This window comes from Leucoraja erinacea, chromosome 32 (genome assembly GCF_028641065.1).
Source record: "Leucoraja erinacea ecotype New England chromosome 32, Leri_hhj_1, whole genome shotgun sequence".
NCBI classification, from domain to species: domain Eukaryota; kingdom Metazoa; phylum Chordata; class Chondrichthyes; order Rajiformes; family Rajidae; genus Leucoraja; species Leucoraja erinaceus.
This window is the reverse complement of record NC_073408.1, coordinates 564,326-589,011: the sequence shown is the minus strand read 5'-3', so window position 1 is coordinate 589,011 and position 24,686 is coordinate 564,326. Positions and strand designations below refer to the sequence as shown.

Below are 24,686 nucleotides of genomic sequence, written 5' to 3'. Positions count from 1 at the left end.
CAGCCCCATCATCTTGCGTTGCCCCCTTCCTTCCTTCATGACCCTGACAGATCAGAAGGTTGCAGTGACAAGAGGCTGCAGGTGTTGGAATATTGATCAGAACACATTGCTGGAGGAACTCTGTGGAGGAAATGGACAGGCAACATTTGTGGTTAGAACCCTTATTTCAGACCAATCGGTCAGACCTTGGGTCCCAACCCAGAACGTTGCCTGTCCATTGCATCTACAGATGCTGCCTGGCGCACTGAGCTCCTCCAGCAATGTGTCCTGAATAGGTCTTCCTGTCTCAGTCTTAAATCACACAAGGACTCGGTTCCCACAGCGGCACAAGTTCCCACACATACTCAACACAGAGGAAAGGTATTTTTTCTCCCAATCTTTAGTGGATGCCTCCTTATTCTGAGAAAATGGCCTCTGGTCAAAGGCACGTCCGAGAGAGGAGATATTTATGCTGTTTAACCTAAGCAACTTATTCATTTCAATGTTTATTTTATTCATTGGCCTCTCTCTCACTCTTTAGGCTGCTGTGACTCTGACATCGGGGGGGGGGGGGGGGGAGAGGGCAGGGGAGAGATAAGTTTTTTTGCGATGTGATGGATGTTTATGTAATTTATGTTGTGTCTTGGGTCTATTTGTTTGTAATGTATGGCTGCAGAAACGGCATTTGGACCTCAAGGGGTCCAAATGACAATTAAATTGAATCTTGAATCTTGAGTAAGATCTAAACTGTTTAATATTTCCTCCTGGGACAATCCCTCCATACCCAGGATCATCCAAGTGAACCTCCTCTGCAATGCTTTAATGAAGCATTCACTTTCTTTAACAACTGTCCAGAGCTTTACCCGAGCCCCACTGGTGCAGTGATCGATTACAGTAAGACCCCCACATTATTGTACCCTGGGCTCCAGATCACATTTAATAGAATAATATTGTTTAAATATATAGTTATTGGACTGTGCATTTCGGAAAAGTCCCAGCTGAGAGGAAGTCGGCAAAATACGGAAAATATTGGGGGTGAGAATGATTTCAGGACAGTTTGTTGTGGAAATGAAGGAAATAGAAACATAGAAATTAGGTGCAGGAGTAGGCCATTCGGCCCTTCGAGCCTGCACCGCCATTCAATATGATCATGGCTGATCATCCAACTCAGTATCCCGTACCTGCCTTCTCTCCATACCCGCTGATCCCCTTAGCCACAAGGGCCACATCTAACTCCCTCTTAAATATAGCCAATGAACTGGCCTCAACTACCCTCTGTGGCAGCGAGTTCCAGAGATTCACCACTCTCTGTGTGAAAAAAATGGCAACAGAATACTTATACAGCTGAGTGAGTATAATTTTATGGATGAGAAATTGTGTTCAACCAGTAGATGACTTCTTTGACAAAGTAACTAGCATGTTAGATAACAAGGAAGCCAATGGATGTAGTACATTTTGTTATACAACATTTGGTCTGTGAAGTGCCCCATGAAAGATTACCGCATTAGATAAGCACCTGTGGACTTGAGTGTAATGGATCACTACACTCCATTGGGCTTGGTCCCTCACAATTCCTCACTCCCAACTCTCACCCAATGTTGGCAACCCTTATATGAGCATTGAAAGGCTCTGCTCAATGGTGAGCAGTTTATAGTAAGCACCATAGTTTGCACACGTGTGTGAATGCCACAGACGCGTTTAACAAGAGCTCCATCCTGGCAGAGTGAGGAGTGTAGAGCAACTTAATTATTTGTTAATTGCTTCAGTGTGTCCCTGGCTCAAGGCTGAAGTGCAGTGGACAGGACAATGGGAGTAGCTCGGTATGATCGGTGTGAGTTGTGGTGATTTATTACTGACGCCAAAATATGTTTATAATCCAAGTAAATATGCATCCATCTGACGACAAGGATGATGTTTGCGTGGGCCTGGGTAATTGTTGTTTATTGCCAAATTACTGGCAGACTGGGGGTGATTATACATTGGGAGACACTGCACGCAACACTTTGTGATGTAAGGTGGCAGAGTGTGGGATCAGGAGGCATGTACAGTAGCAAGCTGGGGAAACACAAGCTGCCATTCTCCTAATTCCTGCCGTTTCTTTACTAACGACCTGTTTAATTTTGAAATCGGCCGGACAAAGTAACATTCCCACTTTGCCTTTTCTGAAAAACGCACGAGGTCCTTGGAAGCAGATGGATGAAACCGACTTTTATATTTGTTTAGATTGCATCTTTAAAACAAGAAACAATTCTACACGCTAGGACGATTTACAGAAGCCAATTAACTGATAAACCTGTACTACTTGGGAATATAGAGGAAACCGGAGCACCTGGAGAAAACCCACATGCTCATGATTGAACCCAGGTCTCTGGCGCTGTAAGGCAGCAACGTGCCATCCTCTATAATCCAGACCATTTGCAGAGATGGTGTTGAGGCTGCTCCGTTAGTTGGATAGCTGACATTTCTAATGAAATCAATTATTGCTGCACACAATTGCTGTAATGTAATGCAAGCCTTAGTATTGAAGCCACAGTAAACACAAAGACTTGTTCTTCCATCATTCTTTCCAGAGACCTTCGATGTGTAACTTCTTTCCTATGCAGATCCTCCCTGTGTTCATTGGGTGGTAAACTGGAACTCAGTTGCAAACTAATCCATCATTTCTATTTTCCACTTTATCGTCTCTTCAGCATTCACGGTTTCCAGTGGCTTTCCAGACGGGAAGAAAACAGAATTTTATTTTGAGGGGAATGCACTGAACATGATAGAAATGTAGAATAAAAATGGCAAGTGCTGCAAATACTCATCTGATTGGGTAGCATCTGTGGAGCCAGAAACAGTGTGGATGTTTCAGGTTGATTACGTTTTGTTGCAATGTGGAAAAGTCGGAAATAACCAGGAATGGGGTTTAAGGCGGAGAAACAAAATGGAGGAGGGGACGAAGAAAGATCGGACAGAAGTGAAATATTTTGTGCCTTTTTGAGAGAAATGCACATCATAAATCTCATTGTTGTTCAGCATGTTTTTTCAGACCACTTGATCTAGGCAAGGGCTTCAGGGCCTGTAATCACTTGATCTAGATTCAGGGCCTGTAATCACTTGATCTAGGCTTCAGGGCCTGTAATCACTTGATCTAGGCTTCAGGGCCTGTAATCACTTGATCTAGGCTTCAGGGCCTGAATTCACTTGATCTAGGCTTCAGGGCCTGAATTCACTTGATCTAGGCTTCAGGGCCTGTAATCACTTGATCTAGGCTTCAGGGCCTGTAATCACTTGATCTAGGCTTCAGGGCCTGAATTCACTTGATCTAGGCTTCAGGGCCTGAATTCACTTGATCTAGGCTTCAGGGCCTGTAATCACTTGATCTAGGCTTCAGGGCCTGTAATCACTTGATCTAGGCTTCAGGGCCTGTAATCACTTGATCTAGGCTTCAGGGCCTGTAACCACTTGACCTAGGCTTCAGGGCCTGTAATCACTTGATCTAGGCTTCAGGGCCTGTAATCACTTGACCAAGGCTTTCGGGCCTGTTATCCAGGGCAGGAAGAACAGCTGGGTGCATGGTTTTACAGAACTTTACAACATCTGTGAAGTTAATGAGGCTTACTCTGTCTTTTGTTTGGAGAAATGTTTACCAAGTGTTATTAATACTGGATCAACTGAAGTCACCACATGAATGAGATCATTTGCAGCAGGAAGTGGTTTGCCCAGTGCTGTGTATTATGTGGACATTACATTGGCATCAGATTGGACAGGTGGTGATCACTCTGAGTGACAAAGGGCAAATTTGTTAATGGTGGAAGTGTAGAGCTCTCTCTCTGATGCTTTATTTCATACTTTCTCATGAGAGAGAGAGAGAGAGAGAGTTGGCAATAGGCCACTCAATGTCCGCTGGTCCGTAGAGCAATGGTCCCATTACCCCAAATATTGCCCCTTATCTATCCTTTGTCAAAAGTCCATTAACTCCACAATGATTCGGGTACTACTTGCCAACACTGGGGGTAAATTACAGTGGCCAGTCAACCTACTGGCTCATGTACCTGGCATGTAGCAGGAAACTGCAGTGCTTGGAGCAGGAAGAGCTTACAAAGCCCAGATAGAGTAATGGATATGCCCAATGAGCCACTGTGCATTGATGTAGCGATATGTTAATTCCAGAGCTGATGTTCAATGTTGACCGTGAGGGCCTGCAAAGGAAAACTCAAACGCTTCTCCTCAGAATAACGAACATCATGGATTCTTTGCAATTCCACACCACTGATAGTTAACATTCATTGGAGAAAAATGAACATTTCTGGTGTGTGTGACGTGACCGTATACTGTAGATTTGGGCACTTTTCTCTTAAGCTATTTCTGCTGATGAAAATGTACAAAAAATGTATTGTTTTGAGACATAATCCAGTAATTCCAGGATTGAAGTCCCACTCTGGGGTCTTGTGTAATAATCTATTAAGTCTTTTACAGTAGGCAGTGTTGTGTTGTTAGAGGTACCATTTCCTGGGTAATTTGATCAACCACATTCCTGTCATTGGGTACACTCAGCTCCAGCGGGGGGCCATTGTGGGGGAAAAGAGCAACACTCTCCTCACATCCCGTGGTGGCGTGCAGCACTGGAAAAGGGCTAGGTTTTATTGAAGTATTTGAAGCAACGGCTAGTTGCTAGAAATTGGAACCACATCAAGGTAATGCTGAGAGAACGAGTGCCATGACCCTACATCCAACTCCAGAGGACAGTTCTGATGAAACATTGGTGAAGATGAAATGTTGACTCATTTTCTTTCTCTACACATGCTACCTGACCTGTTGAGTTAATAATCAATGGTCTGGCTATGAATGGGAAGTGGGTAGCAGGAGCAAGAGATTACTCATCACAAGAGCATAGAACTGTTGTTCTGTTGTTGGTTGTGAAGAACTTTGTATCTTATCTATTGAGGGCAATTATTGCTTTCCTTCCTATAAGACATAGGAGGAGAATTGGGCCATTCAGCCCGTCGAACCTATTGCGCCATTTGATCATGGTGGTTTTATTTTTCCCCCTCAACCCCATTCCCCTGCCTTCTCCCCTAACCTCTGACCCACTTCCTAATCAAAAACCTATCCATTTCTGTCTTAAAAATACCCAATGCCTTGGCCTCCACAGCCATCCATGGCATTGAATTCCACAGATTCACCATCCTCTGGCTAAAGATATTCCTTCGTCTCCATTCTAAAGGTACCTCTTGTTGTTGTGAGACCATGCCCTCTGGTTCTGGACTCTCCCATTACTGGAAACATCCGTTTCAAGTCCACTCCATCCAGGCCTTTCATTATCTGCTAGGTTTCAATGAGATCCCACCCCCATCATCTTTCTAAACTCCAGTGAGTACTGACCCAGAGCCTTCAAATGCTCTGCCTTAACCTGACTGTTGCTGTGTTATAAGATATCTAACGATGCCACACAATGTCGGTCTTATGGTTAATAGGTTGTTGCTACTTTGAGAGGTCTGTTGCGGTTGACTACTGTGATATTGTCTGCAGTGTACTTATTCAGTCGAGATCTAGCTGCTTCAGTAAATAGTGGTATTTGCTTGGTGAGCTGTGTCTTAAGTGAGTTAAAACAGCACTTGGCCAGACCAGACTACACCACAAGCACGCGGTGATGTGGACAGCACTGGTTGAGATCTAGTGCAATGCAATAGTTGGTTACTGATGCTTCATGTCTGGGTGTTGGCGGCACGTTTAGTCTTCACCTAAAACCACTGATCTGCAGCTTGTCTGATCCATACACGTGCCAACAAATTGTCTTGTCTTGAATGTTTAATAACGGTTCCCTTCTGGTCCCTTCCTCTGTAATTAGATCTTCCTATTAAAGGTTCCAGGAGTTTGAGATGAGTTTATTGTCACGTGTAGAGAGGTGAGAGTTGGGGTTACAGTGAAAGGCTTTTGTTGCAACCTAACCAGTCAGTAGAAAGACTTGACCTGATTAATTGGTGAGGTGGTTCCCTTATTAGTTCCTTATTTGTGCCATTGATAATTTGTTACTTTAGAGATACAGACTGGAAACTGGTCCTTCATCCAGACAACTCTGCTCTGACCAATAAATACCTGCACACTAACACTATCCTACACACTAGGGACAATTTACAGAGGCCAATTGTCTGAAGCAGGGTTTCGGCCCGAAACGTTGCCTATTTCCTTTGCTCCATAGATGCTGCTGCACCTGCTGAGTTTCTCCAGCTTTTTTGTGTACCTTAACCTACAAACCTGTATGTCTTTGGAGTGTGGGAGGAAACCGGAGCACCCGGAGAAAACCCAGGTAGAGCGTTCAAACTCTGTACAGAGGTCGGGATCCCGAGGTCAGGATCGAACCCAGGTCACTGGTGCTGTAAGGCAGCAAGTCTACAGCTGATATAGGATGACTGGGATCTATTGGGACTACACCCCACCAGAAGAGCTATTGTAACATGGTGATAATTTGGGGAGAGGAGGAAAAGTCAACGTGCTTTAATCATTGAGCCAAAGTGACAGTGCTGGAATAACTCAGTGGGTCGGGCAGCATCTGTGGGGGGGTGGATAGGCACTATTTTGGATCGAGACCGTACTTCAGACTCACTAAACCTACATTTGCATCCGTTCCTCTTGGTCAGTTTGTTAGTTACGATAATGGCCACTGCCGGTGAGCTCGTTATATTACAAAAATATGTGGAGAAATATTGTGCAAAGCTACAGGGGAAAAATAAGTAAAATTTGTTATTTCAAATGTTGGAATGGGACTTAAAGCAGTTAGTCTGGCAGAGTATACAGTCACAGGATCCAAGAAGGTCGGTGTGCCATTGGTGGGCTTTGCCAAGATACATGATCCCAGCTCACAAATGGCCACGCTGTCCTTGGCTACAACAGAGAACAGATAAGCCAGGTGATTACTGTCCAACAATCCCCACTGCCATCAACCTGTGCTCAAACCTGCTGGGTCCTTAACATTGAAACATAGAAACCTGGCAGCATGCAAACATTTGTCTTTCTGTGTGATGAGGCTCCTGGAGAAAGCAAGCCTTGCATTCCTATAATAATGCCCCAGAACACATTCTGGTTAATTAGATACCTCACCAATGTGGGGACTTTAGCAGCTCATGTGCTACAGCAAGTTGCTACCGAGAGAAATGCAAGTGAAGCTGATTTACTGATCAGTCTGAAGAAGGGTCTCGACCCGAAACGTCACCCATTCCTTCGCTCCATAGATGCTGCCTCCCCCGCTGAGTTTCTCCAGCATTTTTGTCTACCTTCTGATTAACTGAGGTCACCTGGAGGACAAGTGATGGCTGGGCCATGAGAGATTGCTCCTTGTAGGAGATGGTATCTCCCTAGAGGGTGGTTGAATGGTTAATGCCCCTGGCAGGGCTGCTCTCCTTCAGTCTAGCCTAGTACCTGTGGTGATGAAACACCAACACACAACCTTCAGGTGGAGAGACAAGAGTTAATGGCTGACACCACACAGATAACCAGGAGAGCTGTCTACTGGGGAATACATGAATGATTGTGGGGACAACCCAGTAAAAGTGGAAAAAACTCAGAGGAAATAATTCTTATTTTTGAGGAATATTAGGACATGGTCATGATAGGCTGAAGCTGACCCGAGATTCAGAAGATGTCAATGATTTAAACTGAGAGTGTGGGGAATGGGTGCAGCTAAATGAGGGTCTTTAGAAGCCGCTGACCTGTGGCTGGGGACGGGAAGAGAATTCATTCCGAGTGAAAGTTGGTGCAAGAGTTTCATCAGAGGAAGGATGTGGGGAGCTGATGACAAGTGTATTTAGTGCTCGGAAAGAGAGGAGGGAAGTTCAAAGGAGCAGTTTGCGGAGATGTCACTGAAACAGGAGAGGAGACGAGTGGTGACAGTGGGAATCTGGAGGTGAAGAAAAGCCTCAAATGGGCAGCACATCTTGCATCCTTCGATCCTGCTCGAGAGAAAACAAGACGAGTTCTGTTTATATAAAATACATTGACAAAGCATATTCCTGTATGTGTATTTACCAAGGAGGCTGTGGGGTGAAAATGGGTCTCAGAAATGGGCTATAAATAATCTTTGAACTCTCAGGAAACTCTGAGCAAAAAGGTTCTATCTCCGTTTTAAAGTGAGTGTGTGTTGCATTGGTGTTTGGGATTTTTGCATGTGGTATTTTAACCTATGAAGCCACTAACTGATGGTCACCTTGAGAAAACTGTCAGTCAACTGCTGCACTTTTTCAGGAATGTTGGCGGTCAGCCTGGTGTTTTTATTTTGCCTGATATTCACTGCTGACTTGCTCTGGAGAGAGAGAACATGCAGTCCTGGCCTTTAGAAATTGGCATGTGGAGCTGAGGGTTTGAGTTTGATAAGAGATACTGTAAACAGCATAGAGCAGTGTGTGGAGCCTAGTGTCTGCACTCACTGTACTGAGGCTTTGCTTTTCTTGGTACAATGTCACAGTACAGAATGTACTTCCTCCTGAAGGCAAACATTACTCAAGCCCATTCAGCCAGAGGTTTGTTTTTTTCTTCATACAATTAAAAACTCGAGGAATCTTGTATAAACTTGAGCCTGAATTATCCAGCTTTTTACTTGGTCAACTGCCAAGATTCCAGCAGTAAACAATCCTCTTTTTAACGAGACCTTCTGCTCTTTTTCATTTATTGTCTTTGTTTTTTTCCCTGTTCTCTCTCTCTCATCTTGTCCAGTACTCTGTCCCACTGTACTCGGGATTATGGGATGCCAGTAGGGTTTCCTGAAGTGTGGATTTATTCTTCACTTGCTCTGGAAGCAAACACTGATCTCTGGAATTCACCAATGTTTCCTTGATCCAGGGATAGGAGAGGTTTGGAAGGATATATGGGGCCAAATGTAGGCAGGTGGGTCCGGTGTAGATGGGGCTTGTTGGTTGGCGTGGGCAAGTTTGGCCGAAGGGCCTGTTTCCTTGCTGTTCGACACTGACCCTAATTGTGTGCTTGGATTATAATCGGTTCTTTCAGATTCCCCATGGGTAGTTGCTGCTTCTTGAGTGAGATTACCAACTTGGCATTTAGAAGAATTCAAACCTAAACTCTCTTGGATTAATCTGATTCAAAATGACACCATTGGATCTTGTGGACAGACAAGGAATGGGAAACGACATCATGGCATCCAAAGACCGGCACCTCCAATCATGCACGCTGTACGCATTGGATGCCAGTATAGATTAGTGGTTCTCATCTTGTTCCCGTGTACAGATGTACAGCGGAAAGCTGTTTGTTACATGCTATCCAGTCAGTGACAAGATGACACATGAAGCCGTCAACAGTGTACAGATACAGGATCAAGGGAATAGCGTTTAGTTTGAAGGTTTCCATTGACTGTCCACCTGATCTGCATCGTGTATTAATGTTACATAACACTTGCTTCCATAACGTCTAAAATCTACTTGAATGAGCAAACTAAGTAACTTGTCGAGGTTACTCATGTATACGTTTTAAATGAGCAAACTAAGCAGAAGTATTGTAACCATTAAACAAATCTGGCCCAGTGCTGTCTTGGCCACAGACTTGAGAACCATTGGCCTAGAACATGTGGTTAAGGCAGTCGTGTGGGACCTGAACCCACCAAGTTCAGTGTAAAGATGCACCCCCTCTCTCACAGTGTTAGCGTTAGTGGTGGCTCCTGGTAACGAGGCCAGTTGTAGGATCCTGAGGATGGGTTAGCACTTTGCTTTTCATGTAACAAATGAGAAAATACATGTATTTATAAATATTGAATGGAACCCGCAGGAGCCATCAGATACCTTTGTTCATTGGCTATATTTAAGAGGGAGTTAGATGTGGCCCTTGTGGTTAAGGGGATCAGGGGGTATGGAGAGAAGGCAGGTACAGGATACTGAGTTAGATGATCAGCCATGATCATATTGAATGGCGGTGCAGGCTCGAAGGGCCGAATGGCCTACTCCTGCACCTAATTTCTATGTTTCTATTCAGAGGCTCATTGAACTGCCCCCTGCCCCCTGCCCCCTGCCCCCTGCCCCCTGCCCCCTGCCCCCTGTCCCCTGTCCCCTGTCCCCTGTCCCTGTCCCCTGTCCCCCTGTCCCCTGCCCCCTGAGGGAGAGGAGGAGGAGGTATTTTTGTGGCGAGGCTTTTCTCTGGGTGCTCCAGTTCCCTTGCACATTCCACAGACGTGCAGGTTTGTGGGGTTAAATTGTCCCTGGTGTGTAGGGTAGAACTACTGTACGGGTGACTGCGGTCGGTCGGCCAAAGGGCCTGTTTCCACGTTGTATTTCTAAACTGACCTAGATATACATTTTCTCTCATGTCAGAAGGTCGGTGGGAAATAGCGTGCATTTGTTGCAACAGAGTTGACCTTCTAACTCTGGTTAACGTGTTAGTAATTGGCTGCTGTTTACGGACAATACCAAGTGCCGCTTAGTCTGGGATCGTTCCGTGAGTGGGAGGTGTTGGCTCTCTCATTGGGGGGGGGGAGGGGTGACCAGACGTCCAAGCTGTCCGTGCCCTTGAGAATGGACTGAGCGTTCCTTGTTGAGCAGCCGATGAAGACCATAGAGAACTACACTCTAATATTGAGGCAGAGCATCCACCATATTTCAATATCTAATTTAGAAATGGCTAATAACAAAGAATCTAACACAATTACTCCTTGAACTCTCCCAATATCTTGCATATTTTTCTCTCAAGGCCAATGCAGGTTCTACTAATGAGTGATTGAACCATAACACGGAGAGGCAAAGATTGTGCGTGGCAGCCAGTCAGATTTGCTCATCATCCATGCGTGCTGTCTGATGACATTTTATTGTGCATGCCTTTCCACTGATTTGCCATTTCACTGTGTACACATGCATGTTGGTTATCTTTACTGCCTCATCTTTTTTTATTATTTCATTACTTTTTAAAAATGCAGCTCCTTCCAGCAAAGTTCTTCAGGCTTTTTCCAGTGAGGCTTGAGCAATGGCAACTCATTAGCAAAAAGGCCTGTGGTCTTTTGCAACAGTTAGTCGTTAATGTTGTGGTGAGAAATATTGTTGTTGATGATCCTGACATTGTACAATACAGATTGTGGTCGTTGCGTCATATCCTGATGCTGTCGTTTACATTATTTTGAGCTACTCGTTTTTCTAGTTATTTCTACCGAGGGACTGTAGCAACTTGCGCTGTGGAAGGTCTTGGCAATATTCACAAAGTCAAGCACAGATGTACAAGTGTACCTTCCTTACACATGCATGCTGCTCAGCTAGTTTAGTTTATTGTCACTTGTACCAAGGTACAGCGAAAATATTTTTGTTGCGTGCTATCCAGTCAGTGGAAAGACAATATATGATTTAAATCGAGCCAACCACACTGCTCAGATACAGGATTATCTTGCATAAAACAAGATTAAAGATAGTCCAAGGGTCTCCAATGAGGAGTTGGCAGGTCAGGAACGCTGTCTAGTTGGTGATACGATGGTTCCGTTACATGATAGCAGGTGCATCACCTCTGGTTGGAACGTGATTGTAAATGCTGTCAGCTCTGTGACCCCTCACCTGTGAGCAAGCATGCTGTAGAAAGCCCAGGCTCCACAGGAGGAGCATAACAAGTTGAAGGTTGATGTACACCACCATGCACCTTCACCCTGGAATTCTCCACTCAACACTGTTGCAGCCCAGTGAACAAGTCCTCACAGTCTGGCATGTGGGGTCAGCTTCACCAGCAGCCACCACCACTCACTGCCTGCTGCGTCACTGCAGGGTCACGGGGGGATTGTCCACATGGTGGGGTCATGGCCGGGCATGGTCTTGGGGTGGAATCTCACCCAGATGCCACTGCTCTGACGGGCAGCATCATTGCCTCTGGACACCACAAAATACAATGTGGTCATGATTGGATAACTATGAAATTATTCTGTTCAATATTGACGGGGATATTTTGAATAAACTGGTGATCTTCATTGATATTGTGCTGTTGACATTGATTAGAAGGAGGTCAAATAACCATTTGCGTCCCTACTTCTCCCCCTTAACAACCTCCCCAACTATCCAATGTTTCATAGTCTCCGGGATAAATAGCAATATCTTGTTTTGCGATAATTGAATCTTTTTCCCAACACTCGTGTCCTTATTGAAAGCATCGCTTTAATTCAAATGAGACATTATAGAAACTAGTCGTTTTCAGTAAAGATCGTAGACATTCTAAATTCTGCTATCATTCCAAATTGTATTTATCTGTAAACGGTCTTGAACACAGTGTAATGTTTGATTGTTGAATGATCGCAAGTATGTATGAATCTTAAAGTTCCTTTGCTACTTTCCTCGTGAATTTTTTGAGAGCATTTTATGGTTTCAGAATATCTCAAAAGTGTTTCCATCCAAAGAGTAGCTACTGTTGCAATGTGGCAAGTGGTGACACGTGTGATAGGTGAGAGGTTTGACTGAAATTGGTTCATGTCAACCCATCTCACTCCTGAAGTTGGTAAAACTAAACATCTGAGTACAGCCACTGTTGTCTCTCCCCCCCCCTCCCCCCCCCTCTCCAAATTTAGATCCAGGTTGGTAACTATTTTGTGACGATGGTTCGAATGGAATGGTAGCAGTGTATTTACCGTTTGGATTGTGTCCTGCAGTCACCCTCTCCACTTGCTCGGGTGAAAAGGAGCCTCTTTAGCCCTTGCTCAATATCCCAAGTTTGCAAATGGGTCCCAGTCCCACTGAACACTATTGTGTAAATGTTCCGAAGCTTTGTCCAAAGATTAAAATAAAAGTAACAGTGTGTTTGTTTGCCAGAGCACGAGTTGAGAAATCAGTGGAGCCTGCTTTAGATTATTTGCAAACTGCCAAGCTTGAGGAAAAACATCCAAATGTGAATGCAAGCTGATGACAGAATCATCTGCTTTCCTTTAGCAGCAGATCTGCTTTCACCGTTGTGCCCCTTCAAGCTGCCCTCTGATTGCCAGACTCTGTTGGTGAAGAACAGGGGTCTGACAATGAAAGCAACAATCATTGTGGGAACGTAGATATAACAGCTGAAGTAAGCACAGCAAACTCTCGGGCACAGCGGTGCAGCGGGTGGAGCTGCTACCTCGCAGCACTAGAGACCTGGGTTTGAAACATAGAAACATAGTAAATAGGTGCAGGAGGAGGCCATTCGGCCCTTCGAGCCTGCACCGCCATTCATTGCGATCATGGCTGATCGTCCCCAATCAATAACCCCGTGCCTGCCTTCTCCCCATATCCCTTGACTCCACTAGCCCCTAGAGCTCTATCTAACTCTCTCTTAAATCCATCCCGTGACTTGGCCTCCACTGCCTTCTGTGGCAGGGAATTCCACAAATTTACAACTCTCTGGGTGAAAAAGTTTCTTCTCACCTCAGTCTTAAATGGCCTCCCCCTTATTCTAAGACTGTGGCCCCTGGTTCTGGACTTGCCCACCATTGGGAACATTTTCCCTGCTTCTACCTTGTCCAGTCCCTTTACAATTTTATATGTTTCTATAAGATTTCCCCCCCCTCCCTCATTCCTCTAAACTCCAGTAAGTACAAGTCTAGTCTTTTCAATCTTTCCTCATATGACGGTCCCGCCATCCCAGGGATCAATCTGGTGAACCTACGCTGCACTGCCTCAATCACAAGGATGTCCTTCCTCAAATTAGGAGACCAAAACTGTACACAATACTCCAGATGTGGTTTTACCAGAGCCCTATACAACTGCAGAAGAAGCTCTCTACTCCTGTACTGAAATCCTCTTGTTATGAAGGCCAACATTCCATTGGCTATCTTCACTGCCTGATCATTGGTCGATGTGGACTTGATGGGTTGAAATACCTGTTTCCATGCTGTACAGATAAATTAAACTAATGATAATTAGATAATAATAATCAGTTTGCCCCAATTATTGCTAAGGATAATTGTTCAGTTCCAGAACCTCAGAGCTGTAGAAGGCCATGGTGTGGGAGAGCACAGCATGGATACTGCCCTTCGGTCCATCATGTTGGTGCTGTCCTGTAATGCATAGCCCCCTTGGTGTTAGTACCATTGGCCTGGTTGTATCACTGCCTCAGTCTACATCCATCCTGGAGTGGGATTTGAACTCCCAATCTTCAGTCATTTGCTTACAGCGTGGAAACGAGCCTTTCGGCCCAACTTGTCCATGCTGATCAACATGTCCCAGCAACACTAGTCCCACCTACCTGCATTTGGCCCATATCCCTCTAAACCTGTCCAATCCATGTACCTACCTGTCTAAATGTTTTTTAAAGGTTGTGATAGTCAAGGGTGATGGTGGACTTGCTACTGGTTGAGGGCTGCCTGTCTGTGGCACGGGTTAAATTATACATTTACTAACTTAGACGAAACACGCATCTTTTGTTTTGAGAATCATTTTCTATTTAACTGTCAAGTTTTAGGGTGTAATTAATCTGTAACGAAAATAAAAATTTGTCAGCCCTGTTATCTGATTCCAATGTTAAACACACAAACACCTTTTAACTTTTCAATGGTAGATAAGTGATTTTTTTGTAATCTTTGTTTTTTGATGCTGTGCAGTTTGGTTGTGTGTGGTGACTATTTTCTATCAGTCTGCACCACTAATACTTCTCTCTGGTTTTCACTGAGAGCATACGTTTGCTGATGAGATCGACAGTTTCCTGTTTTGCTCATTATGATCGCAGACGAGCTTGGCAACAAAGCTTTATACATTCGACAATTCGTTTGATATTCATATCTGTTAATGCCACACCTTGCAGTGTTTGTAAAATTGTGCACTGTTTAATTTTAAATTCCCCTCTTCGCCTTTCACTCATCACCTGGATAGAGGTCACACTCTATTTAACAATTTATATCTGATCGTTCAACGTGATTTGATCTATTTTGTCCCGTTCCCAAGTGGTGGAAAGTTTAGCTTGGAGATCGTGCATGTAAGTGGATGCTTTGGCCCGTCGAGTCCACACTCACCATCTATCACCTGTTCACATTAGTTCCATGTTATCTCACACCCTATACACACACACACACAGCAATTAACCTACAAACCCGCACATCTTTGGATGCGAGAGGAATCCCACCGCTCACGGGGAGAACTTGCAAACTGCGCACAGATGGCACCCGAGGTCAGGATCGAACCCAAGTCGCTGGCGTTGTGAGGCAGTGTCTCTACCAGCTGAGCCACTGTACTGCCCCGGTTGTGCTGCTGCTCATCTGTGAGACCAAGGTAGTAACTCTGAGACTAATGGGCCATGTGTCGATGTTTCCTCTCTGGAGATGACTGGTGGAAGCACTGACTGAGTTTACTTGTCTCTTGTGGTGCATCCTTAATCACAGCCAATCTCAACTCAGCTGGAGTCTGAGGGCATATCATTTTATTTTACATCACCCAACTGTACTTAGAAACATAGACAATAGGTGCAGGAGTAGGCCATTCAGCCCTTCGAGCCAGCACTGCCATTCAATGTGATCGTGACTGATCATCCACAATCAGTACCCCATTCCTGCTTTTTCCCCATATCCCTTGATTCCGTTAGCCCCAAGAGCTAAATCTTACTCTTGAACACACCACGACTGATTGAATGATCTGGAAGAAGGAATTGAAGTCTTTGTGGCCAAGTTTGTGGGTTAAATGAAGATGAGTGGAGGGGCAGATAAAGCAGGGAGTCTGCAGAAGGACTTGGACAGGTTGGGTCAGTGGGCAAACAGTGGCAGATGGAATACAGTGTAGCAAAGTGTATGGTCAACGCAATCACGGCGTAGACTATTTTCTAAATGGAGAGAAGATTCAGAAATCTGAGGTGTAAGGGACTAGGGAGTGGTGGTGCAGGATTCCCACAAGGTTCATTTGCACGTTGAGTCAGCGGTAAGGAAGGCAAATGCAATGTCAGCATTCATTTTGAGCGGACTAGAATGTAAAGAAATGGCATTATCAGGTGATGTCGAGGTGGTTTTGTGCCCCCGTATCATAGGGGGAAACGTACAAATTCTTGCAGACGGCACCTGTGGTCAAGATTGAGCCTGGGTCTGTGGCGCGAGGCAGCAACTCTATCGTTGTACGGTCAGTGGTCAACATGGACGGTGGGCCGAAGGGCCTGTATTGATGGTGTATCCTGGGATAATCTCCCTATAGCACTTGGCCAGAGAACGTTGGGGCGGTTTACAAAGGTGATTCACCAGCAACGTGTGGGAAATCGGGGACCTGTCGTAACTGGCAGCCATGGCAGCAGCATTTACATCCAAAAAAAATAAAAATAAACTGCAACTTTATGTGAATGCTTTTGATGTTCATGTGTATACAGCCAGGCGGCTTTTTATAAGGTTTAAATCGTAGTCCTGCTCTTGAAGCAGATTCCTCGAGTTTTCCTGAAGCAATGCCCTGTGAGTGGGGATTGAGATCTTTTGCTAACTTCCTTACCCTAAACTCTTGTTTCTTCTCTATTACAGCCGGTGCAAAGGCCTTTGTATGTGACCAATGTGGAGCACAGTTCTCAAAGGAAGATGCCCTGGAGAGTCATCGACAGACACACACTGGTACGTTGCAACATCTTGCCTCGCAGAGTATTTGCTCTGCGCTTGGTCATTGCTGTAGAGCAGCCCCTACCTAGATGGTCCTGGGTCACGGGACGGATGGTGAGGAGCATCTTGAGGCATCAGAGGGTTGTGGCAGTGATCTCAGCGGGTTATGGAGGTGGGGGGCAGATGGGGATGCTGTAATCGAGGAGGGGAGATGAGTTGCTAACGTGCTCTCTGGAAATGATAGTGGGAAGTGGAACCTCTATGGGGAGAATATTACAGGGTGGTGGGACAATTGGACAACTCTCTCAAAGAATCGGCATGGGTTTGACGAGCTGAAGGTCCTCCCAGATCATAGGATTCTTTGTAAAGGATGAATTTGATGATCTTTACAATGTGAGACTGCAGGATGTGGTGAGGTCCATTCATAGGCTGCTCCCAATCCTAGTAAACCTCTTCATTTGATATCATGTACTGAGGTACTGTGAAAAGCTTTTGTTTGCATGGTATCTAGTCAAATATAAAACGATATATAATTACAATCAAGCCGTCATCTGTGAACAGATAAAAGGTACAACAATTAGTGCAAGATGAAGTCTGATTAAAGATAGTTCACAGGCCTTCAATAAGTAAGATGGCAGGTCTTATATAGCTGGGACATGTTGGCCGATGTCTGTAGGAAATTGTCTTTGTTTGTATGGCTGTGGAAACGGAATTTTGTTTGCGCCTCACTGAGGCTCACATGACAATAAATTGGTGAACTCACTGTGATGGAAGGCAAAGTCTTTTCTCTCCCCTGTTCTCCATGTCTCTCCCGATGTCCAAGCCCCAGGCGGGCGATGATAAGTCCCACGGCCATTTTAGGCCGCGCTGGGCGATTTACGGCCCCGCTCCTGGTCTAAAAGTCACAATGTTGGAGCCCCCGGCGGGTGCTGGAATGTCCGGCGGCCATGAAGCCGCGCGGGGCGATGTATGTCCCAGCTCCGGGTCGTTCCAACCTCGCGACACGGGCTTGAGAAGCCGCGTTGTGGGAGCTCCAGGAAGCGGTCTCTCTCTCCCCCGGACCCGCGAGCTCCCGATGTCCCAGTCCACCGGACCTGCGGCTGCGTTGCTGGAGCCTCCGAGCCCCAGGAGTCGAGTCGCAGCAGCTGTTGGCCTTACTGAGGCAGCGTGAACTGCAGATGGAGTCCTTGGATGGGAGGTTGGTTTGTGTGATGGTCTGGGCTGTGTCCACAATTCTCTGCAATTTCCTGCGGTGTTGGATGGAGCTGTTCGCAAACCAGGCTGCGATGCATCCGGATAAAATGCATTCATTGGCGCATCTGTAGAGGTTGGTTTTTACAGGATATCTCAACATGCAGTGTCCTCTGGACATTGTTGCTTTGAATCACAGCAGCTTCATGCAGAGGAGAGGGCCACTAGGTTTATGCTGGCAGTACATTATTGTAGGTCTTTTTCTGTGCTATGAATTTACTGTTAGACATTAACGATGTGTTTCATAAATTTAAAAAAAGAGTTGAAATCCATTAAATGGATGAAGGATATGTGATGTTTCTAATTATACATCATTGTGATTTCACAAATACTATTCACCAATGGCAAATATTCCCCTATAAAAAAATGTTCACTGACAAAGAATAATTCTAAACCTATTTCTTGTTTCCTCTTTCAGCTGAATCATTCCACCACCGACCCTTCCAAAATGTAGTTAGAAATATTGAGTTACGAGTGGCTTGCTATACTCCCTTGACTGCCAAGATTCTATTTATATTGGCCGGCAGCATGGGTCGGGGGGGTGTAATACAACAGGGGGTTTGCAAAGGTCACAGCTCTTTGTGATGTTGACTCTTTCTCCTACATATTCAATAAAATCAGTGACCACTCTTGTGGAAATCAATATTTTATTTTAAATCATAGTAAATATCCAGAGCCTCCTGCCATCCTAACGTTACATTAACTAAGGATTAGATTGAAACTTGGTCACAAACGGAGATAAGTGAACTATTCAGTGTCGAGCTGCTGCCAACTTGGACTGCTTCTTTTTGATTATTTTAGCCTCGCTGCTCACCCCAAGCCTGCCCATTGACTTTGGGTCAGGTCGATGGCTATCTTTATTGTCATGTGTCCCAAATCTGTGATCTCTCAACATATCCAGGTTTGGGTCAGGTTGTACTGTGTGTGTTCAGGTCCGTATACAGGACATTCTGACATTCTGACACATGATGACCAGTGGTGACTTTGAACAACCATTCAGCCAAAAGGCCGAGTGACTGGCCTGAAATGATGGTCAATGTTCAAATTTGACAATGAGTCAGCAAATGGGAGCCAGTAAACGGTCAGACATTTCCAGGACATTGGCTGCAGGTTGGTGTCATGGTCAGCTGAGCCATCTATCCATGGTTTATGGAGAGGGTGGGTTTATCACCAAACATCTTCACCCAGGCTGGTGTGGCTGGCCTTCGTTGCTGATGTCGTGCATGTTAGTGGTTCTCCTGGTGCAATGTTCTCCTACTGGCTCTGCAGAAGAATCGTGGTGGGGAAGGGAGGGAGAGGACAAGACTGAGTTTGCATCCACTGTACTTGGATTTTAAATTAATACACGATATACCACACATTTACATTTGTCATTTAAGCAGATGTTCATCAAATAAGCCTAGAGTGATATAGTGCGGAAATAGGCCCTTCAGCCCAACTTGTCCACACCGGCCAACATGTCCCAGCTACACTAGTCCCACCTGCCTGTGTTTGGTCCATATCCACACCTGGCCGATCCATTACCTGCCTAGCTCGACAACACCTTTCCAATTAAGGTACAGTGATATGCGATAGACAATGATGGAGTAACTGAATGGGTCGGGCAGCATTTGTGGAGATTCTTGGGGTGGAGAGGGGTGATAGCGGTATAAAGGGGAGGGTAGTGTCTTGTGTTCTGTGTCTTGTGTCTACTGTTTGTGGGTAAGTGTGTCTGTTTAGTGTTCAGCCATGAGCGAATGGCGGTGCGGGCTCGATGGACCTGGTGGTCTGCTCTCGCACCTACTTTCTATGTTTCTATGTTAAAAGGAATAGGTGACGTTTTGGATCAGGACTGTTCTTTAGACTGGAGAAGGATCCCGATACGACTGCTCGATCACTGCATAATGCCAGGAGAATGTTTGCTGAATGGGGTGTGGTTTTTTCTTTTCATTCATCCTGTTTTACCGCCCTAACTGGGATTCAAGGAAGGTGTGTAGGCTCAGCAGGTGGGAAGTGGAGTACTATGGATGAAGTGCAGTAGCATGGATGAAATCTCTCCCAGAGTTACATTCCCCACCGGGGGGAGAGATGATTCATGTTTTGTGTGATTGATGGTTGACGGAAGGAATGGTTCGGCCTTGTTGAAACCGCCTGCATTGACCATGTCAGATGTTCCTCTGTCTTCCTCTGCCCCTGATGGGATATAGTTTAGTTTATTATCACGTGGGCCGTGCTACAGTGATTAGCCTATGAATATTCCTCTTGACAACATGGGGATTGGTTCCTTTAATTGCTGGACTGTAATGTGGAAATATTTGTCATTTGATGATTTATATCTGGGATGGATCTCGTGACCACTGGACCTCCCACAGTTGATGCTGGGACTTTGGGTAATAGGAATGTTGCTGACAATCAGGGGCAGTGTTTAGATTTGGTCTAAATGGAGATCCTGGCACTAGTTGGAAGGACAACATTCTAATGGCTCATTGCTACGTACCTACAAGTGGGGTTGAGGTTTGTTGAAGCACCTGTCCTTCAGGTGAATGATCTCACCTGAACCATTCAGTCATCAGCTTCCAGACATTGACCCAATGATGAAGGGGTTGCTTGTGGAGAGGAGATCCTACAGACCGTGGCATTGTCATTTACTTACTGCCCATGCATGAGGAGATGGATGTTTGTTAGCAAGGATGTGTTGAAGAAACCTGCCAGCAGTTGCCCGTTTGTGGGTGGTGCCCTCTCTATCCGTGGTGTGTGGTGGTGGAGGGAGGGAGTGAGTGGCAACTTACCACAGAGGGTGGGGTGACAATCAACCCGGTTGTGTTGTTTTGGAAGATGAGGTCATAGTTTAATTCTAGAGCTGTACACAAACAGGCAACTGGAGAATGTGCCATTATATTCCAAATGTAGGTCTTGTCCTTGTGCATCTCCTCTGCATTCTCTCTCTAGGGTAAACACGTCCTTGCCATTGTCCGGCAGTGTGTAAGGAGTGGATGAGACGGTGTGATTATGTAGAGGTTGTGTGAATGGCCAATCAATGTTTGGCGTAGGTTTGGTGGGCCAAAGATCCTGTTCCCATGCTGTCTCTCTAAAGCGATCTAAACTAATGCAGGTAGCATAGGTAGCCATTGTGGTTGGCACATACAAGCTCGTCCAATAGGGTCTGTTTCCATGGTGTACGTCTTTACGATTTGTGTGGCCTTTCCCGATGATGGTCACCTGTATAATAAATTCTGGACTGGTCAGATTTCCAAATTGGATTGGAAGCTCTGTCAAAGTAAGGCAGGATGTGGCTGTATGCACTGTGGCATCGCCCTGCTATCTTACTTCAGAATGTTTGTACTTGCATTAACAACTCCAAGTGAGGTCCCTTCCACTGCTGAGACCTTCTATGATCTTTGCTGGTGTCCATGGTTAGTTTAAACTAAGCTAAAGAGTTCTTTTGTTATGCAACTAATCCTAATTAAGTAGTTTTTGCTGTTGCTGCTGTTATTCTTGTAGTCAACAGGCACATCACAGACTGTAGCATTATTGTTGTGCCTTATATATGAAACTTTCATGTTTTATTCCACTGGGTGTAAGTGTGACATGGACAACATGTAATTCAGCAAGTTGAGTGTTTGGCGGCAGATGAATACATAATGCTCCAGTAATTGGCTTTCAAAATATCAAGCGTGTTTGTGTGTAGTTTCAGTGAATTAGACATGGCATTTTATTGGAACTGACAGGAATTCCTGATGTCATGAGTTTCTGCCATGCTTCATGACAAATTTCGCCCCGAGCTTCAACCCTAGTCTAATACGAGCACAAGATTTGATGTCTAATTGGGATGTGGATTTTGTTTAAACCTGTAACGGGAGAAATCTCCTGAAAGAAATGAAGCTTCTGCGATGTGACCCGAAACATTATCTGTCCATTTCCCTCCCCAGATACTGGCTGACCTGCTGAGTTCCTCCAGCACTTAGGTTTTTTGCTTAAGATATTGTATTTGATGCCGGTGATATATTTTGTTACATGAACTATGTATTTTGTTTGAAGAATGTGACTTTCACAAAGCAAATATTCTGCACAAACTACAGATTTATTCCATTTGACTGTGTATCTTGGTGGAATATACTAATCTTGATTTGGTGTTGGGGAATGGAGGGGGAAGGGAGCTGGGATTAGTAAGCATTCAGCAATTTGACAGCAGACAGTTTATTGCCAGTGTTAATTTAATTGCATTGATAATTAAAAAAAGATCAGGATTTTCAGAGCATAAAACTCCTGATTTTTGGAAAATGATACAACTGGAACATTTTTCAATTGCACTAAACTTAAAAACTGAGAAAAATATGAATAGCGAACTGTAATCCTTATAAATCTTTTATCTGTGAGCTCTCTTAAAATGCCACTTGGCCCGGGGGCATTTCCAGCATTTACTGCTTCCATGCACATTCTCAGCATCACACTACACTGCTTTGGTTACATTATTTGAAGCTGGAATACAGAGCTGCAATAGAGAATGCAACGGGTTTGGCAGGTTTCCGATTCTCTGTTAGCAAAGCTTCAGAGCATGACTAGCCTATTCAGGTCCATTTGCTTCTCTCTGTTATCCATTATAAATAAAATCGCTTTATGCAAGAACAGCGTTAGGTCTAAACACAATGGGGAAATTGATGTGTCTTGTGCTTGTTTAAATAGATTCTTGTGCTGCAGATTTAGAATAGTAATATCAGTGGCATCTGCACAGCAGGGCACCATCCTAATGTAGGTATTATCAGGCAGAATGTTACACATTGTCAGATGCTGTCAGAAACTTAACCTGAGAGGTTTTAAAAGCAGTTAACAAACCTTTATCTCCCATTCACAATTAGTATCACCATCTTTCACACATCCATCCTATTGCAACTTATTAAAATATTCTGCTCTGATGAAAAGATCATTGATCTAAAATGTTCAATGCTGCCAGATCTGCTGAGTATTTACGGTTAAGCATGTTTTGTTGTTGCTTTGTGGAGGTTATCTATCACGGGGCTGGGAGGGAGGTTGAGGGAATGCATGCCAGGCACTGCCCAGTTGGAGGGTGAGGGGAGAGGGTTGTGGGGCTGGTGCAGAGATGAAGATGATGGAAAATTCCCGGTAAAGGGATCGGAAAGCAGAGAAGAGAAGATAAAGCAAAGCCAATCGAGCTCCGTGCTGTGTTGACAGTGCCAGTTGTGCCACACCTGGACAAGGACCTTTAACTGTAACAACACTAAAGAGAAGCACAGGGTTGTGAACTGGTCCCATCAGATAGTAGCTCATGGCACAAACCCAAGCAAATTGTGTTGTTCCAATTATATATTTGTAAAAATGATCTAATTATGCCCAGTTAAACTGCTGGGGGATATTTTGAAATTGCAGCTTATTTAATTCTTATTTTTACCACATATTTTGTCACGGCAACATTTGTGTATCTACTGAACCCAATCCAGTATGAGTGGGGCAATGTATTTCAACAATCTCATTGCTCCAAGCTCATCCTGTTATCTTCAGTGTTTATACTTGCGGCTATTGTCGCAGTTGGAACATATATGAGCTTGGCACCATTGGATGAAAGTACACAACACAGGAGTGGCCAGGGGTTCAGTCCAGATAACTGCCTTGGTTCAGTATCACAGTGATGACCAGATGCATGGTTTAGTGAATGGTCATTTGAGAATGATGTCACATTTATCTTTGTGCTGGGTGGGAGGTGGGTGTTGATGGAAAAGGGTCTCAACACCAGTGTAAAATGTTTTAACATCAATGACGGACAGCAAAGACTGAGATTAAAACCAGCAGGACTGTGTGGGAATAGAAACAGCACTGACAGCAGAGTATTAGGTCAGCTTTAAACTTCATCAATCTGTCCACTTCCAACCCAACCTCTGTCAGTGGCTATGTGTTAAATCCATCTTTAAATGCTTTATGCTATGTTAAAGGTAGTATACTAATGACACATTGTAAATAAAGTGATCTCTCCAGAGGGCAGGTGTTAATTGAACAGCACTCCTAATTATCTACAAACATTATAATTTTGTTTTCATCCTTAATTTCTAATTCCATTCATTTGTTCTAAGGGTGGCACTGTAGCACAGCTGCTAGAGCTACTGCTGCCTCATAACACCGGAGACCCAGGTATCGATCCTGACCTAGGGTACTGTCTATGTGGAGTTTGCATGTTCTCCCTGTGACCACGTGGGTTTCCTCCGGGTGCTCCGGTTTCCTCCCACATCCCAAAGACGCGTGGGTTTATAGGTTAATTGGCCCTCTGTAAATTGCCCCTAGTGTGTACACAAAGTGTACATAGAACTAGTGTGGACGGGTGGTCAATGGTCAACGTGGACAGTGGGTTGAAGGACTTGCTCCCATGCTGCATCTTATATATTATATTTTTTATTAGTAAATGGAAAAATACAGATTTTATTAAACATTAGCTGGTCTGCAATTGGAGAGTGTCAGTTGTGAGATTCTAAATATTGAATTCAGAAATGTTATCTAATAATTGTTAATAGTCGAGTAGGGGGTGAAACCTAAACATAATGTTGGCATACTGTGGCTCATCAGTCACTAATGTGTTTTGGTGCCAGTGTAGTCTAGTGTTTGTGTTAATCTCCAGTTTAGTGGGGAATTTGAACATAGCACAGGTTGGTTGTTGGATTTCTGGACCAGATGTGGCCAGTGTTGTCCGCGCTGGGTATCTCCAGCTCTACTCTCCTTCACTGGGGGCAGCACCCACTCTCACTCCTCTAGATTGTCCATGCTAGATATCTCACAAGATGTTGTCACTCTGTACATAGCTGGGTGGCTGATGTCTTGCATGGTCTTCCCATGGACACATCGGAGGAGGCCATCATCCACTTTGCAGTAAAGCTCTGGAGTCGGGTAACAGTTATGGATGCATGCTGGTAAAGTTCATGCAGCTGACGTCTGCCCACTCTTTCAGCACTGGTCAAACTTGCGTTACTGTGTATTCGCCCAGATGTGCCAATCTCCAGTGGTCATAAGTCAC

The 24,686-nt window shown here is 44.7% G+C and overlaps 1 protein-coding gene across 8 annotated transcripts in view; it reads left to right on the top strand.

Annotated features, from left to right (window-relative positions):
• zbtb16a (zinc finger and BTB domain containing 16a) overlaps positions 1–24,686 on the top strand; it is a 163,386-nt gene that overhangs the window by 104,354 nt on the left and 34,346 nt on the right. For all 8 annotated transcript variants that reach the window (XM_055660500.1, XM_055660499.1, XM_055660501.1 and 5 more), the window contains one exon: positions 16,370–16,456. In XM_055660500.1, coding sequence (XP_055516475.1) covers positions 16,370–16,456 — 87 coding nt within the window. The remainder of the gene's footprint in view (positions 1–16,369; positions 16,457–24,686) is intronic.